This window comes from Salmo salar, chromosome 10, assembly GCF_965601325.2.
Source record: "Salmo salar chromosome 10, fSalSal1, whole genome shotgun sequence".
Classification (NCBI taxonomy): Eukaryota; Metazoa; Chordata; class Actinopteri; order Salmoniformes; family Salmonidae; genus Salmo; species Salmo salar.
In genome coordinates, this window is record NC_138300.1 from 99,151,073 (window position 1) to 99,168,403 (window position 17,331).

The 17,331-nt window shown below is 43.2% G+C and overlaps 1 protein-coding gene and 1 long non-coding RNA gene across 4 annotated transcripts in view; one reads left to right on the forward strand and one right to left on the reverse strand.

Annotated features, from left to right (window-relative positions):
* Positions 1–8,101, forward strand: part of LOC106561317 (ras association domain-containing protein 7) — a 59,120-nt gene extending 51,019 nt beyond the window's left edge. For all 3 annotated transcript variants that reach the window (XM_014125149.3, XM_014125147.3, XM_014125148.3), the window contains 3 exons: positions 5,513–5,687; positions 5,764–5,871; positions 7,772–8,101. In XM_014125149.3, coding sequence (XP_013980624.3) covers positions 5,513–5,687; positions 5,764–5,871; positions 7,772–7,803 — 315 coding nt within the window. In that variant the 3' untranslated portion in view covers positions 7,804–8,101. The remainder of the gene's footprint in view (positions 1–5,512; positions 5,688–5,763; positions 5,872–7,771) is intronic.
* A 910-nt stretch (positions 8,102–9,011) lies between these two features.
* LOC123724494 (uncharacterized) lies at positions 9,012–16,323 on the reverse strand. The gene is made up of 2 exons (XR_006757047.2): positions 15,136–16,323; positions 9,012–13,900 (listed from the first exon to the last, which is right to left on the reverse strand). It is a non-coding gene; the product is annotated as an uncharacterized LOC123724494 (long non-coding RNA).
* Positions 16,324–17,331: the final 1,008 nt, after the last annotated feature.

Genomic DNA, 17,331 nt, shown 5'->3' on the forward strand with positions numbered 1-17,331 from the left:
GTGGTGTGCGCGCCTCCTGAGTTGGACTAAAAGTCCGCTCTGAGTACCTCTGGGATCAGTTCAATTGCCCTGGAGGGTACGAATAAACGATCCGTTTCGGGAAAGTCGTATTCCTGGTCGTAATGCTGGTGAGTTACCCCCACTCTCATATCCAAAAGTTTATTCCCGGCTGTATGTAATAACACCAAAACATTCCTGGGCTAATTATGTAAGAAATAACACATTAAAAAAACAAAATACTGCAATGTTTTCTAAGAGCTTGAAGCATGGTCCTGTACCCTATCCATCCGCGCCATTCTCCGACACGGAGAATGTTAAAGGTCCCCAAAGCACACACATCCCTGAGTCGCTCCTCTTTTCAGTTCACTGCAGCTAGCGACTGGAACGAGCTAGCTGCAAACACTCAAACTGGACAGTTTTATCTCCATCTCCATTCAAAGACTCACTCATGGACACCCTTACTGACAGTTGTGGCTGCTTCGCGGGATGTATTGTTGTCTCTACCTTGCACTTTGTGCTGTTGTCTGTGCCCAATAATGTTTGTACCATGTTTTGTGCTGCTACCATGTAGGGTTTCTGCCATGTTATGTTGCTACCATGCTTTGTTGTCACATGTTGCTGCCATGCTATCTTATTGTCTTTCTTTATGAAGTGTTGTGGTGTCTCTCTTGTCGTGATGTGTGTTTTGTCCTATATTTTTTTTTATTTTTAATTTTTTAATCCCAGCCCCGTCCCCGCAGGAGGCCTTTTGCCTTTTCGTAGGCCATCATTGTAAAAAATAATTTGTTCTTAACTGACTAGCCTAGTTAAATAAAGGTTAAATAAAAATGTAATGAATATATAAATGGTCCTCCAAGGAGGAAGGACTATAGCTTGCTGCCTGGTACAGGACTATAGCTTGCTAGTCCTCCTCTGGTACAGGACCATAGCTTGCTAGTCCTCCTCTGGTACAGGACCATAGCTTGCTAGTCCTCCTCTGGTACAGGACCATAGCTTGCTAGTCCTCCTCTGGTACAGGACCATAGCTTGCTAGTCCTCCTCTGGTACAGGACCATAGCTTGCTAGTCCTCCTCTGGTACAGGACCATAGCTTGCTGTTTCTCCTCTTGTACAGGACCATAGCTTGCTAGTCCTTCTCTGGTACACAGGACCATAGCTTGCTAGTCCTTCTCTGGTACAGGACCATAGCTTGATAGTCCTCCTCTGGTACAGGACCATAGCTTGCTAGTCCTTCTCTGGTACAGGACCATAGCTTGCTAGTCCTCCTCTGGTTCAGGGCCATAGCTTGCTAGTCCTTCTCTGGTACACAGGACCATAGCTTGCTAGTCCTTCTCTGGTACAGGACCATAGCTTGCTGTTCCTCCTCTGGTTCAGGGCCATAGCTTGCTAGTCCTCCTCTGGTTCAGGGCCATAGCTTGCTAGTCCTCCTCTGGTAAAGGACCATAGCTTGCTGGTTCTCCTCTGGTAAAGGACCATAGCTTGCTGGTCCTCCTCTGGTGCAGGACCATAGCTTGCTGGTCCACATCTGGTTCAGGACCCTAGCTTGCTGGTCCTCTGGTACAGGACCATAGCTTGCTGGTTGTCCTCTGGTACAGGACCATAGTTTGCTGGTTGTCCTATGGCACAGGACCATAGCTTGCTGGTCCTCCTCTGGTACAGGACCATAGCTTGCTAGTCCTCCTCTGGTGCAGGACCATAGCTTGCTGGTCCTCCTCTGGTGCAGGACCATAGCTTGCTGGTCCACATCTGGTTCAGGACCCTAGCTTGCTGGTCCTCTGGTACAGGACCATAGCTTGCTGGTTGTCCTCTGGTACAGGACCATAGTTTGCTGGTTGTCCTATGGCACAGGACCATAGCTTGCTGGTCCTCCTCTGGTACAGGACCATAGCTTGCTAGTCCTCCTCTGGTACAGGACCATAGCTTGCTAGTCCTCCTCTGGTACAGGACCATAGCTTGCTAGTCCTCCTCTGGTACAGGACCATAGCCTGCTAGTCCTCCTCTGGTACAGGACCATAGCCTGCTAGTCCTCCTCTGGTACAGGACCATAGCCTGCTATTCCTCCTCTGGTACATGACCATAGCTTGCTAGTCTTCCTCTGGTGCAGGACCATAGCTTGCTAGTCTTCCTCTGGTGCAGGACCATAGCTTGCTAGTCTTCCTCTGGTGCAGGACCATAGCTTGCTAGTCCTCCTCTGGTGCAGGACCATAGCTTGCTAGTCCTCCTCTGGTACAGGACCATAGCTTGCTAGTCCTCCACTGATGCAGGACCATTGCTTGCTGGTTGTGCTATGGTACAGGACCATACAGTGAGGGAAAAAAGTATTTGATTCCCTGCTGATTTTGTACGTTTGCCCACTGACGAAGAAAATATGGTACAGGACTATAGCTTGCTGGCACTGCTGAGCGATAAACCAACATTTCAGTTATTATTTGTTTTTACTAATTGATTGACCTTTGTTCATTTTATTTGAATTCCATTTTGTTTTTGTTTTTTCTGTGAGGCAATGAACAATTTCTCTAGAGATAAATCATATCAGCCTGAACTGTGCGATGTAGTAGGGAGTTATAATTTCCAACAGGCCAATATTCTACATAGTTTAGTGCAGAAATTGTGGTAATAAACTGTGAAATAGGCCTAAAGCAAATGTAGTATACACAACAACTGAAATATTTTATTTAAATAATGTGAACAAATGATGGTTGATAAGTGACAAGAAGTAATGGGCAGTCACTACCGTCATGGGACTTGTTTTGTTCTGTGTAGCAGCATTCAACCCACATAGTGCATTTAATGTCTAAAAAGATTATCCAACAGAAACCAAACCGACCTCAAAAAGCACTAATCTCTCAGCATTTCTTGCTGGTCCACCTGCTCGGCCATGGAAACCCATTTCATGAAGCTTCTGACAAACAGTTCTTGTGCTGACGTTGCTTCCAGAGGACCCCCCCCTCTGTCTCTCTCCCAACTGTTCTGACATTATATTCACTATGCACAAGTGGAAAGTCGATTGGGTTAATTGATTAGTTTACTTGTGTGCGTCAATGTTTAATTGATGGAGGAAATGTTGACGTTGGAAAGACCAGTGTCGTCTTCTCTTCCACCTAGTTCAATTTTATTTCACCCTCATTTAACCAGGTAGGCTAGTTGAGAACAAGTTCTCATTTACAACTGCGACCTGGCTAAGATAAAGCAAAGCAGTGCAACACAAACAACAACACAGAGTTACACATGTAATAAACAAACATACAGTCAATAATACAATAGAAAAGGTCTATATACAGTGTGTGCAAATGAGGTAGGATAAGGGAGGTAAGGCAATAAATAGGCCATAGTGGCAAAATAATTACAATATAGCAATTACCGTAAATTCCGGACTATAAGCCGCAACTTTTTTCCCAGGCTTTGAACCTCGCGGCTTAAACAATGACGCGGCTAATATATGGATTTTTCCCGCCTTCACACTTTTAAAAAAAAAAAAAAAAACACATTCTGTGACGTGCTCAGTTTTTTGGCGGCATGAAGCTTTCATTAGACCAATGAAATTGCCGAACGGGTTAAGGTCAAACAACTTTTTTGTTTACTGTTTAGATTCAATCGAGCGCTCGCAAACTTCCCATCATTCTGATTACGGTAGTCATTTTGTCACCCTCATGGCAAAGACACGGAGAAATGCATATGATGCAGCTTTCAAGTTGAAGGCAATTGATCTGGCTGTTGGAAAAGGAAATCGAGCTGCTGCATGGGAGCTTGGTCTTAATGAGTCGATGATAAGACGTTGGAAACAGCAGCGTGAGGAATTGACTCAGTGCAAAAAGACAACTAAAGCTTACTGCTAATTTTTTATTTTTTGTTACAAGCCGTGTTTCGTTAAAGCCTATTTATTTTTGTTACAAGCCGTGTTTCGTTAAAGCCTGTGTAAAGTTCATTTGTTTCATGTACCGGTAGGCACCTGCGGCTTATAGACGTGCGGCTTATTTATGTTCAAAAAAATAAAAATAATAATTATTCAGTGGGTGCGGCTTATATTCAGGTGCGCTTAATAGTCCGGAAATTACGGTAAACACTGGAGTGATGGATGTGCAGAAGATGAGTGTGCAAGTAGAGATACTGGGGTGCAAAGAAGCAAAATAAATAACAGTATGGGGATGAGGTAGTTGGATGGGATATTTACAGATGGGCTATGTACAGGTGCAGTGATCTGTGAGCTGCTCTGACAGCTGGTGCTTGAAGTTAGTGAGGGAGATATGAGTTTCCAGCTTCAGTGATTTTTGCAGTTCGTTTCAGTCATTGCCAGCAGAGAACTGGAAGGAAAGGCGGCCAAAGGAGGAATTGGCTTTGGGGGTGACCAGTGAAATATACCTGCTGGAGCGCGTGCTACGGGTGGGTGCTGCTATGGTGACCAGTGAGCTGAGATAAGGCGGGGCTTTACCTAGCAAAGACTTATAGATGACCTGGAGTTAGTGGGTTTGGCAACGAATATGAAGCGAGGGCCAGCCAACGAGAGCATACAGGTCGCAGTGGTGGGTAGTATATGGGGCTTTGGTGACAAAACGGATGGCACTGTGATGGACTGCATCCAATTTGCTGAGTAGAGTGTGAGTAGGCTTTTTTGTAAATGACATCGCCGAAGTCAAGAATCGGTAGGATAGTCAGTTTTACGAGGGTATGTTTGGCAGCATGAGTGAAGGATGCTTTGTTGCGAAATAGGAAGCCAATTCTAGATGTAATTTCGGATTGGAAATGTTCAATGTGAGTCTGGAAGGAGAGTTTACAGTCTAACCTAGGTATTTGTAGTTGTCCACATATTCTAAGTCAGAAATTCTAACTGATGGGTGTCTATACAGTCAAAACATACTTTACTGATCGTTACAAGCTTATGAACTGTATGGTCAGGAATGTTACACATTTGCAGCTAGCAGTGGCTTTCTAGATGTATACAGCAGGTGTCTGGCTGGCTGTTCATTAATGATGATGAGCTTCTGACCTCTGAGATGCATGCTGTGGATGTTGCTGTACTCTTGTGGCGGGAATATGAATTACAGCCTTTAAAAGCTCAACATCACCCAGTCTGTATTTGTTCTAATGATTATGTAACCTAAGTAACCTTGCAAATTACATTTCATGTCTTCCAGTTGGCTGTGTATCTGTGGTTGATTTATATTCCAGCTTGCATATTTGGGAGGTAGTCCTAGAAAACAAAGGAGTTGATGCATGCAATAGAAACATCTCACCATTTCTTTAATTATATGTATCTAAATCCAAATATTATTGAACCTGTCCGATGTACATTTCAGTGTCAAACACATTTCTAATGGTGTATAATATTAATAGAATGAGATAAACAAAGAGAATGAGAAGAGATCACTTAATTGAAGCCCAAACCTAACTTTAGACCTATCCAACACCTATGCCTATAGAATCATCAAGTGCGTCGGTGTAGGGTGTAGGGGCTAGGAGTCTATCTGGGATTGGGTGTGACTGTCCTCCCCCCCCCTCTCTGTGTCCCTCCCCAGGAGAAGCAGGAGGAGTTGGAGGAGCTGAACAAGGAGTTGAGGCAGTGTAACCTGCAGCAGTTCATCCAGCAGGCGGGAGTCCTGCCGACACACACACATTCACGCACAGACCTCAGCGACCAGCTGGACCAGCTAGAACTGGCTAATCTGCTACAGGAAAGATACAGGAACGGAGGTACAGATACACACGCACACACACACACTCTCTCTCAGAAGATTTTTCCTCCTTAACCTCCGTCTCTCTCCACCAGGCCTGGGCCTGCTCCCCTCAGAGTCGCCACCCCGGCCCACAGCCAAGCAGTTCCTGGGACACCCCCGCAACCTGCAGAACCCGCTGGTGTCCAGCCTCAACCCAGAGGGTGTGTATGTGTGACACTACCTGCCGCTACCCCGCCCTGTCCCACTCCGGCCTTCCCATGCCTCAGCTTGACTTTTTGGGCCATGCCTGGCGACCACACCCATCTGTTCTGGTCTCTTTCTCTGTTTCTGTCAGTCTCTCTCTCTCTCTCTCTCTCTCTCTCTCTGTCAGTCTCTCTCTCTCTCTCTGTCAGTCTCTCTCTCTCTCTCTCTCACTCTGTTCTGTCAGTCTCTCTCTCTCTCTCTCTCTCTCTCTCTCTCTCTCTCTGTTTCTGTCAGTCTCTCTCTCTGTCAGTCTCTCTCTCTCAATTCAATTAAATTCGCTTTATTGGCATGACGTAACAATATACATATTGCCAAAGCTTATTTTGGATATTTACAATATAAAAATAAATACAAATGAGAATCAAAGTTGTCAACGGGACAACAGTAACAACAATAACCAAGGGTCAAAATAACCATACATTTAACAATAAGCATACAGTAGAGGACATGTGCAGGTTTATTGGTCTGTCAGACACTGTCCCTCAACTTATGGCATGCAGCAATGTAGTGCGCTGCCAACACACAGCTCTCTGCGTCCTCCCCCAACAGGATGGGTAGCCTATCCTCATCAGAGGATAGGCTACCCGTCCTCTCTCTCTGTCAGTCTCTCTCTCTGTCAGTGTCTCTCTCTGTCAGTGTCTCTCTCTCTCTCTCTGTCAGTGTCTCTCTCTCTCTCTCTGTCAGTGTCTCTCTCTCTCTCTCTCTCTCTCTCTCTCTCTCTCTCTCTCTCTCTCTCTCTCTCTCTCTCTCTCTCTCTCTCTCTCTCTCTCTCTCTCTCTCTCTCTCTCTCTTTCTGTCAGTCTCTCTCTCTCTCTTTCTGTCAGTCTCTCTCTCTCTCTCTGTTTCTGTCAGTCTCTCTCTCTGTGTTGTGGACTAACAGTAGCTCTGCCTCCTGCTCCCTCTACTCCAGCTGGACTGTAACACCCAGGCGGGTGGTGCAGCTGTGAGTTATTCCTGATTTCCCCCCCTCCCCTCTCTCCCCCCGGTCAGTCCAGTGACGCAGGGTGTCTGTCCACCCGCAGAACAATAGGCCTGTTCTCCACACACAACAGAAACACACTGTTACACTGTCACCACTCTATTTCTGTATATAAGAGTGGGCCTCATTTAAATGCAGACATTTTTTGGGAAAAAAATACAAATTTGTGCTGCTTACAATTGATAAATGTGGCTCAATGACTGACCATTCTGACTGTAGTGTAAAATACAATTGTGTTTGGTTGTGTCAGAGAGCCTTTTTCTGTCTCTGTTTGGGGGATTACTTCCGTATTGCCTTGTATGTTGGTGACCTTTGACTTCCATAGAGAAAGAGAGAACCTGACCTTAGAATGCTGTAAGATGTATTGCACAGTCCCTTCTCTCCTCTGTGTGAGGTCATGGGCCCTGTCTGAATACTTAAAACATGCATCCTTCACATTAGTTCTGATATTTCAGAATAGTCATTACTTCTAAGGACAGAGAATGGAACAATGCATTTCAGAAGTATTGAAACATGGCCATGGCCTAGTATGTGTGATGTTGGGTTTATTCGTGTGTGTGCTCTCTCCTGGTTGCTGGGGTATTTCGGCGGTTTCTCTGGCTTTAGTGGGGTAATAGAGATAGCATGCTTGAGGTAGAAGTTGCCTCACCACAGATCCTTGATCAGATGTCCCTAACCCAATCCATTAGGTGGTTAAATAAGAACTGACCCTGAATCAGTGGTTAGGGCCAACTTCTGCCCACTCCCAGGGCATGATTTACAATCTCTATCTACCAAGCTCTCCTTCCACCTTAACAAGAAAATTGTTTTCAAGAAAAGTGTTTTCGAAACCAAATGAAGGGAGACATCATCCCAATTTATTTTTGTGTGTCTTGCAGCCGTGACATCCAGAGAGTCATCATGGAGATAAAACAAGGAACGGCAGGGCCAAGGAGTTGTTCACTGTTTACTTAATGTCACCAACACATATTCTATTTAATCCCTGTCTGTCTTTATACCTACAGTCTGTTATTATTATTATCCTCCAGATTACCACATATACTATATACATACTGTATATACTAGCACATAAATATATTTATAGCATTTTGCTACTGTACACTGCAAAGTACCTATGTATGAAATGTAAAATTATTTAGGAAAACCTTTAGCTAGAGAATTATTACTTTATTTGTGTATTTAAATATAATAAAAGATTGTGCACTGTATGTTAGATAAACTTCCTGTTGTGTTTTGATTGAATGAAACCGTTAAATCCTCCCCAAGACCACATCATAGTTGCATAATATATACTTGCATCTACAGGCCTGGTTAAGTGATGCAATAAGATATGGCAAAGATGGGCCACTGTTGGGATGTCAAACTCTGAATATTTCACATGCTAGTGCATAATGCTCACTCAAAACTCCAGTCACCCTTTCTATGAGGCACTGTTTAATGATGTAGAACGCGCATGCCCCGCCCACTTGAGGATCTCTTTCAGCCATCCTGTGTTTGAGGGGTGCAAAATCTACTTGTCACTTAAATCTCGCTTGATTGATTACTTTCGTTTGACTCCTGCGGCTCTTTCATATTCTTGCTTGTGCCTCTCATTTTCCCGGAAATGCTTGTAATGACCTGTCAAACACACTAATGGCTGAAATGGACTCAATGGAATATATTGTATTTCCGTTGAATCTATAAGAACTCTAAAGCTTCGTTGGGGATTTAATGAACCCTCTCAACACTTACATCACAAGAAAGAGAAGAAAGGGAAATGTATTTTGATGGGTGTTTACTTTTTGTGGAATTTAAAAAAGTAATAATTTAAAACAGTTGACATTTTTACAAATTAGATGCGCTAAAATGAAAGCAACTTCCGAAAATGAATACTCGGATTATAGTGATATTATGTTTGATCTCGCAAACAATGTAAAGTACTGCATGTTTAGATAGATGTAACCTAGAACCAAGCATGTTGATTTTTAATCTGAGGGTATCCTGCTATTAACACTAGTGGCTTCCTTACCAATTGACCATAGCCACTGCCCTAGCCTGAAGCGGGGTTGTTTCGGAAGCTGACAGTCAGTCCACATTCGAAGTTCCCAAACAGCAAAAACATTCAATGAGATCCAGGGATATGGTGCAACAAAAAGGTTTATTCTTCTTAAATCTAACATCAAAAAATTATTCTCCAATCAATTTAAAGCCTAGATTACTTGACATGAAAAATACATAATATGGCCTGTTTGTATGCATGCTAATAACAAAGGAATATATCTCAATCAGGTAAATATAAATCATAAAGGTACGTAACTAATATTTCATCATATACATTCATATTTAATATATTTACACACGTACATGGAGCTCTGTATGTTCTGTATACAAATATGTCGAAATTGTCTCTAACAGATACACTTGTTGAATTATGAGAGAACATGGCAACAACAGTAATTAATGAGGCAGTTTAGACAGCGCAGGTGAGTGCTGGTAGGTTAGACAGCGCAGGTGAGTGCTGGTAGGTTAGACAGCGCAGGTGAGTGCTGGTAGGTTAGACAGCGCAGGTGAGTGCTGGTAGGTTAGACAGCGCAGGTGAGTGCTGGTAGGTTAGACAGCGCAGGTGAGTGCTGGTAGGTTAGACAGCGCAGGTGAGTGCTGGTAGGTTAGACAGCGCAGGTGAGTGCTGGTAGGTTAGACAGCGCAGGTGAGTGCTGGTAGGTTAGACAGCGCAGGTGAGTGCTGGTAGGTTAGACAGCGCAGGTGAGTGCTGGTAGGTTAGACAGCGCAGGTGAGTGCTGGCAGGTTAGACGGAGCAGGTGAGTGCTGGCAGGTTAGACGGAGCAGGTGAGTGCTGGCAGGTTAGACGGAGCAGGTGAGTGCTGGCAGGTTAGACGGAGCAGGTGAGTGCTGGCAGGTTAGACGGAGCAGGTGAGTGCTGGCAGGTTAGACGGAGCAGGTGAGTGCTGGCAGGTTAGACGGAGAAGGTGTTTGGTGGTTGCAGCCCTGTTCCACTCTATGTTAATATTCATATATGCAAATACACATGTTGTATTTATGCAAATTAGGCACATTATTTTAACACACAAAATAAATAAAAATAGCTGATGCAATATGAAAATGTATAAACTCACCAGCCAGTTTATTATGTACACCACCCTGTTCCCGAAAATGGATCGCTCCTACAGACAGTAAGTCACGTGGCAGGCAGACAGGCATCGAGGCATTCTGTTACTGTTCGATTGAACGTTAGAATGGGCAAAATGAGTTACCTTAGCGACTTTGAGCTTGGAATGATAGTCGGTGCCAGGCGGGTCCAGTATCTCAGAAACGGCCGGCCTACTGGGCATTTCACACCCCAGTGTCTAGGGTTTACAGAGAATGGTGCGACAAACAAAAAAACATCTAGTCTGCAGCAGCCCTGTGGACAACAAAAACAGCTTGCTGATGAGAGGTCGAAGGAGAATGGCAAGAATCGTGCAAGCTAACAGGTGGGTCACAAAAAACACAATTGTATTTTATCGATGGCAATTTGAATGGACAGAAATACCGTGACGAGATCCTGAGACCCATTGTGAGCCCAATTTTTTTTTAAGGTGTCGGTTACTAGCAGATGCATACAGTGGGGGGGAAAAGTATTTGATCCCCTGCTGATTTTGTACGTTTGCCCACTAACAAAGAAATGATCAGTCTATAATTTTAATGGTAGGTTTATTTGAACAGTGAGAGACAGAATAACAACAACAAAAAATCCAGAAAAACGCATGTCAAAAATGTTCTAAAAGGATTTGCATTTTAATGAGGGAAATAAGTATTTGACCCCTCTGCAAAACATGACTTAGTACTTGGTGGCAAAACCCTTGTTGGCAATCACAGAGGTCAGACGTTTTTTGTAGTTGGCCACCAGGTTTGCACACATCTCAGGAGGGATTTTGTCCCACTCCTTTTGCAGATATTCTCCAAGTCATTAAGGTTTTGAGGCTGACGTTTGGCAACTCGAACCTTCAGCTACCTCCACAGATTTTCTATGGGATTAAGGTCTGGAGACTGGCTAGGCCACTACAGGACCTTAATGTGCTTCATCTTGAGCCACTCCTTTGTGGCCTTGGCCGTGTGTTTTGGGTCATTGTCATGCTGGAATACCCATCCACGACCCATTTTCAATGCCCTGGCTGAGGGAAGGAGGTTCTCACCCAAGATTTGACAGTACATGGCCCTGTCAAATGATGCGGTGAAGTTGTCCTGTCCCCTTAGCAGAAAAACACCCCCAAAGCATAATGTTTCCACCTCCGTGTTTGACGGTGGAGATGGTGTTGTTGGGGTCATAGGCAGCATTCCTCCTCCTCCAAACACGGCGAGTTGAGTTGATGCCAAAGAGCTCCAATTTGGTCTCATCTGACCACAACACTTTCACCAGTTGTCCTCTGAATCATTCAGATGTTCATTGGCAAACTTCAGACCGGCATGTATATGTATTCTTGAGCAGGGGGACCTTGCGGGCGCTGCAGGATTTCAGTCCTTCACGGCGTAGTGGGTTACCAATGGTTTTCTTGGTGACTATGGTCCCAGCTGCCTTGAGATCATTGACAAGATCCTCCCGTGTAGTTCTGGGCTGATTCCTCACCGTTCTCATGATCATTGCAACTCCACGTGGTGAGATCTTGCATGGAGCCCCAGGCTGAGGGATATTGACAGTTCTTTTGTGTGTTTTCCATTTGCGAATAATCGCACCAAATGTTGTCACCTTCTCACCAAGCTGCTTGGCGATGGTCTTGTAGCCCAGTCCAGCCTTGTGTAGGTCTACAATCTAGTCCCTGACATCCTTGGAGAGCTCTTTGGTCTTGGCCATGGTGGAGAGTTTGGAATCTGATTGATTGCTTCTGTGGACAGGTGTCTTTTTTACAGGTAACAAGCTGCGGTTAGGATCACTCCCTTTAAGAGTGTGCTCCTAATCTCAGCTCGTTACCTGTATAAAAGACACCTGGGAGCCAGAAATCTTTCCGATTGAGAGGGGGTCAAATACTTATTTCCCTCATTAAAATGCAAATCAATTTATAACATTTTTGACATGCGTTTTTCTGGATATTTTTGTTATTCTGTCTCTCACTGTTCAAATAAACCAATCATTAAAGTTATAGACGGATCCTTTCTTTATCAGTGGGCAAACGTACAAAATCAGCAGGGGATCAAATACTTTCCCCCCCACTGTATCTGTTTTCCCAATCATGTGAAATCCATAGATTAGCGCCTAATTTATTTATTTCAATTGACTGATTTCCTCATGAACTGTAACTCAGTAAAATATTTGAAATTGTTGCATTTATATTTTTGTTCAGTATAGATGGGTGTACCTAATAAACATAAAAAAGTGATACATGGCATCGAATTGAATACCTGTATTCCCACCAAAATCCATGAACTCCATTCATTGAACTCCATGCCAGTTTTTTATTTTTTTATTTCACCTTTATTTATCCAGGTAGGCTAGTTGAGAACAAGTTCTCATTTGCAATTGCGACCTGGCCAAGATAAATCAAAGCAGTTGGACACATACAACAACACAGAGTTGCACATGGAATAAACAAACATACAATCAATAATACAGTAGGAAAATGTTTTATGTGCTATAAATCACTCAATATCTGATAAATTATAAAAGTTATAAAAGGTTGGAGTATCTTCATCCATTGTCCAACTTGCATTTATTAGAATTGTTTTTAATAACTTTTAACAATTTGGATGACCATTGCTAGTTTAATGAATTTTACATTTATGATATTCATACATTTTATAAAGGCTGCTTTATCGGGCTGTTTTTAATGGTTACGGCAACACTTCCAATACACTGAGTGACAGAAAGCACATTAAATACATTATACACATAATGTGGCTCATACAATCTGTTACCAAAATGTCTCCCTTGGTGCGGGAGAGAAGTAGAGAACACATAGAGGGTGATATTATACAGTACACATACAGTACATGTGACCTACCACCAGCTGCTATGAAGTCTATGCTATGCTGATGTGTCCACTCACACGATAGCTGAACATGCACATTTAATGCTCTACTCAAGTGCTTCTTCATGCCATATACTCACCACTTCCCATGCTCTAGTCCAGGCCCCTGCTCGTACCTCTAGCCACAGTGACTTGCCATGGTATTTGAACATGGAAAATAAAATGCAAACATGACAGAGTGCAGAACTAGGACCGTACAATCGTGTTTTTTATTCAATTAGCAGACACTCTTATCCAGAGCAATTAGGGTTAAGTGCTTTGCTCAAGGACACATCAACAGATTCTTCACCTAGTTGGCTCGGAGATTCGAACCTGCGACCTTTCGGGTACTGGCCCAACACACTTAACCGTTAGGCTACCGACCGCCCTGATAGTATATTTAGCAGAGTAGATAGTGATGAAAAGTCAAATGTCTATTCAGTTTGCCTTTCTGTAATGAAGCTTGTTAGTGATATCACTACTACAGTAAGTGATATCATAAACAGTGCGCTGACCCCGACTCTGGACTCTATTCATGTTACACAGTCCTCCTCTCTGAACCCACGTCAGATGACCCAGTCCCACCCTTCTCCCTCTCTCTGTGTATATCTGTGAGAATAAACATGATGGCTGTCTGACGGAGTCCCATGAACCGCCACAATGCTGAAACAAACTCTGCTTAGCTGCTCCACAGCTCTGTAAATATTTGTCCTTGCTGCCACATAAAGAGATTCCTCTTCCCTTTACATACTGTATCTGCACCTCTATATTTATCTACTTTTTCCACCCTTCAATAGTTGTCTAATGACTTTGCCTAAATCGGCATTTCTCTACATTCCTGTTTTAACTCTCACCTCTATGGGTTGAGGGAGTAGCTGAGGTACATATGTTTGTCAGAGCTACTTGAAAGGACTAGACAGTTCTGATATTAAGATGAATTATGTGGAATTGGATTATGGTGACAAGATCAGGGCACGTCTGGCTTGGCTGGAGATAGATAAGCCCCGGAATCCCTGCAGTTCCCATAGTCTGGAGAGAGACAGGGAGACAGAGAGAGGGAGGGGGGAGAGAAGTGAGGGAAAGAAAGCAGAGAGAGAGGGGGACAGTTCTCTGACCTGGTATGACATGGGAAGCTCTCTCTCACACACACTGAACTGTTGCAGGGTCACACTGATATGAGCATACAGCAGAAGTGGAATACTAAATGCTGATGTCGTGTCATCAGTCTCATGGAAACTTCCATTTCCTATCATGGATTATCACACTGGAAGGCCTTCTAGTTCAGGAGCAGTTCAATCACATCCAGTTAGTCACTAATCTTTTGAAATGTCCCATTTGTGGCCTGTAGCCACTCACATACAGAACAGTCACACAGGCACTACCTCTCTTTCACGCACAATCTCACCACCAAAAGCTAACCTTAAGGACAGCAATCTCACAAACAGTAGAACATTAACAGATTTTGATGGGTTTGCAGGGTGTCTACCCGATGAGGGCATTATATTTGCTCACAGATACCATACCACTCAACATGGGTCTTCTCTCACTGAATCTGTTTAGACTGGTTCAGCAAGAGGTAAGGCAAACTTTTGCCTTTTGGATATGGAAACTGACCTTATCCAGACAGAACAATATGTATATCATATGTATCTAGGCAGGACATGGGTTGGAAGTCATGGCATTGAATAGCACCCTGTTCTTATCACTAGAAAGTGAGGAACCCCTGTCCAAAAACAACCCTAGCCCCTAACCATTTGTGTAGGTCAGAAAAGATTGGATAGGTATAAGCAATATGCTGGTAGCTCCACTTTTGCCATGTGCTTACACCTACCCAATAATTTCAGATGTACAGTACACATGTGCCTGGGTCTAAGAGGAGGGGGGCCAGAGGCTGTTTATGGCCGGAGCCTGAATGCTATGGATATAGCCCTGCTGCCTGCCTGTTGATAGGATGGTGCCGTGAGTATCTGCACGTTCACAGTCTGACATACACCACTTACTTATCTATCTACTGGGTGTCACTCTGAGTAATCCATGAGGCAATAAACTAAACACTGAAACCACACAATGGAAATAAATATACTTGATGCCACATGATTTCAATAGAAAGTTAACTTTTTTTTCTTAGTGTGACTTGACAATGTTACCCTGTCATTGGTTTGGAACAGAGTATATATACATTGATACAAGTTATGGACCATATTTGTGCTAATTAATGAAATACACACAAAAGTAAAGCAAGGCAATGCCAGAGAAACACTCACCACCAGCAGCCTAGAGTCCCAGTAGATGGCATGCCAGGCCTATAGGACGGCAACTCCATAGTAGGTCTAATGTAAAGGCCTCTGACTGTATAGCCTGGAGATAGTGTACTACATACAGTAGTACTCAGAAAGGCCACAGGGAGGGCAGTAATGCCGAAGCAAATAATTATTCCCACATAACAGGTGTCAGATAGCACGAGATGTTGCATTTTGTAAAGTGTGTCTGGGCAAGGCCTTTCCCGCGGCGGCAGTAGAGAAGTCTCCCCAAAACCAGGTTAGCCGCTGTCACACGCACAGTGGAATTGGGATAGGCGCAATGTACGTTAGTCAGTGGCTAACCTGATTTCAGATTCATAAAATAAATCCTACCAAATGATAACTGAGGGGGAAACAAATATGGTATGTATTATTCAGTAACAACACAATAATATCATAACAACAATAATAATAATCATCATCATCATCATCCTATTTGATATCAACATGGCATGCAAATATAGGCTAAACTTCATTGTGGCTATAGGAATTGTTTTACAGCGCAAGTTGCCTAAATAGTGTGCATCCAAATACTGAAAATAACTTTGAGATTCGAAACTATGTGCAATCTCAGTTGGCTTGGCAGGCTCCTCCTTGACATATTCATCTACATTTTCGATACATTTCGGTTGTAAAATATTTAGCATGGTTCTCATTTAATCCTATCAGTCAAATTACAATATGATCAACACAAGGGAAGTAATTTTACAACATAGGCCTAACACATCATCAAATTCAACGTTGCATCGAGCTATTTCAAAAACATTTGGAAAATATACTCAGGAAATTATTACATTTCACCAGATAAAGATACAGAAGTCTACTCACCAGTCTCCCACATTTCCTTTTGAATAGATAATGAATACGAGAAAATAACTCCAATAGCTCTGACGAGTGCCACACGTTCATACATTCAAACACTGTAACTGTTTTCTCAAAAATATGTCAAATATTTCATTAAAGTTAGGTGCATTTAAAGAATAGCAATTTAGGCCACACTAACCCAGAAGTTCAGTTCACTTGCTCTACCCCAAAACTACCCATTCCCCTGCATCTCTGCAACCTGACCTGTATATGCAAAGCATACAGATATTAGCGTCTTGTAAAGCCTGTGGACACTATTCCTACTGTACAGCCCGCCCAATAAAGACAACCATCGAATTACAACGTCCAATTGGTGTACTTAACACCACCAATGGGTTTAGTGGATTTCCTTGAGTTATAGTTGGGGTGCGGCGCGTTCATTTCTGCACGTCTCAGGCTATATTAGGAATAAACCATTTTCGCTTCATCAATTTCCTGCCATCGGCAATATTAATCAGAAAGGCGGTTACGACAAGATTCCCCCCGTCTAAATCGGGCAAACTGTAATGCAACATTGGTCATTGGAGTCAAGGGGCGTGCATTTAACCCGTTTTGAGAAAAAGCGCTCTACCCGTACTACTGAAAGTGGTTGAACTCTGCTCGCTTGTGTACAGTGTTGCCATGAGGCGAGTGTGGTTGTGCACGTACCAAGAATGCTGCTTCATTACAGTAGTGGAAATTAGAGCGAGAGAGCGCGAATGGCACAGACTGTATGATCTGGACTAATGGGGTAGTGCAATCATACAGTATTCAAGGCGCATTACCGATCATCTTTAATTATTTAGATGTCCTGCAAGATGCAAACTGCAATGTTGGATACAATTGCCTAACACTCAAGATCCTTATTTTATACACCTTTAACACATGTTAAACAAATACAAAACCATTTTGCTGATAAATAATCTATAATTAAACTGCCTTCGAGTGCGAACGTCGTCCTATTCCTGTTGACAATTCTTCATAACCATTTCCCCCCCAATTTTAGATTGCATATTCCCACGTTTCCTCTAACTACTGAAAGGTGGTATGTTCAGGTTCAACAACATCACCAAGTAACATTTTTGAACCGGAACGGGTCGATCAACAGTTTAGCAAAGCAATAGAATCGTGTCTGGTCAGAAAATGCCAGACCATACCATTTATTTGATTGGATACAATCGGATAGAGTGGGGACAAATTCTACCACGATACAAAACAACAATAAAGCATACATTTCTTACATTATATTATGTAACAGGTCCACCCAGGTACTGTATGTCATTTCAATATCAACCAGCAGAGAGCAAGAAGCCACAT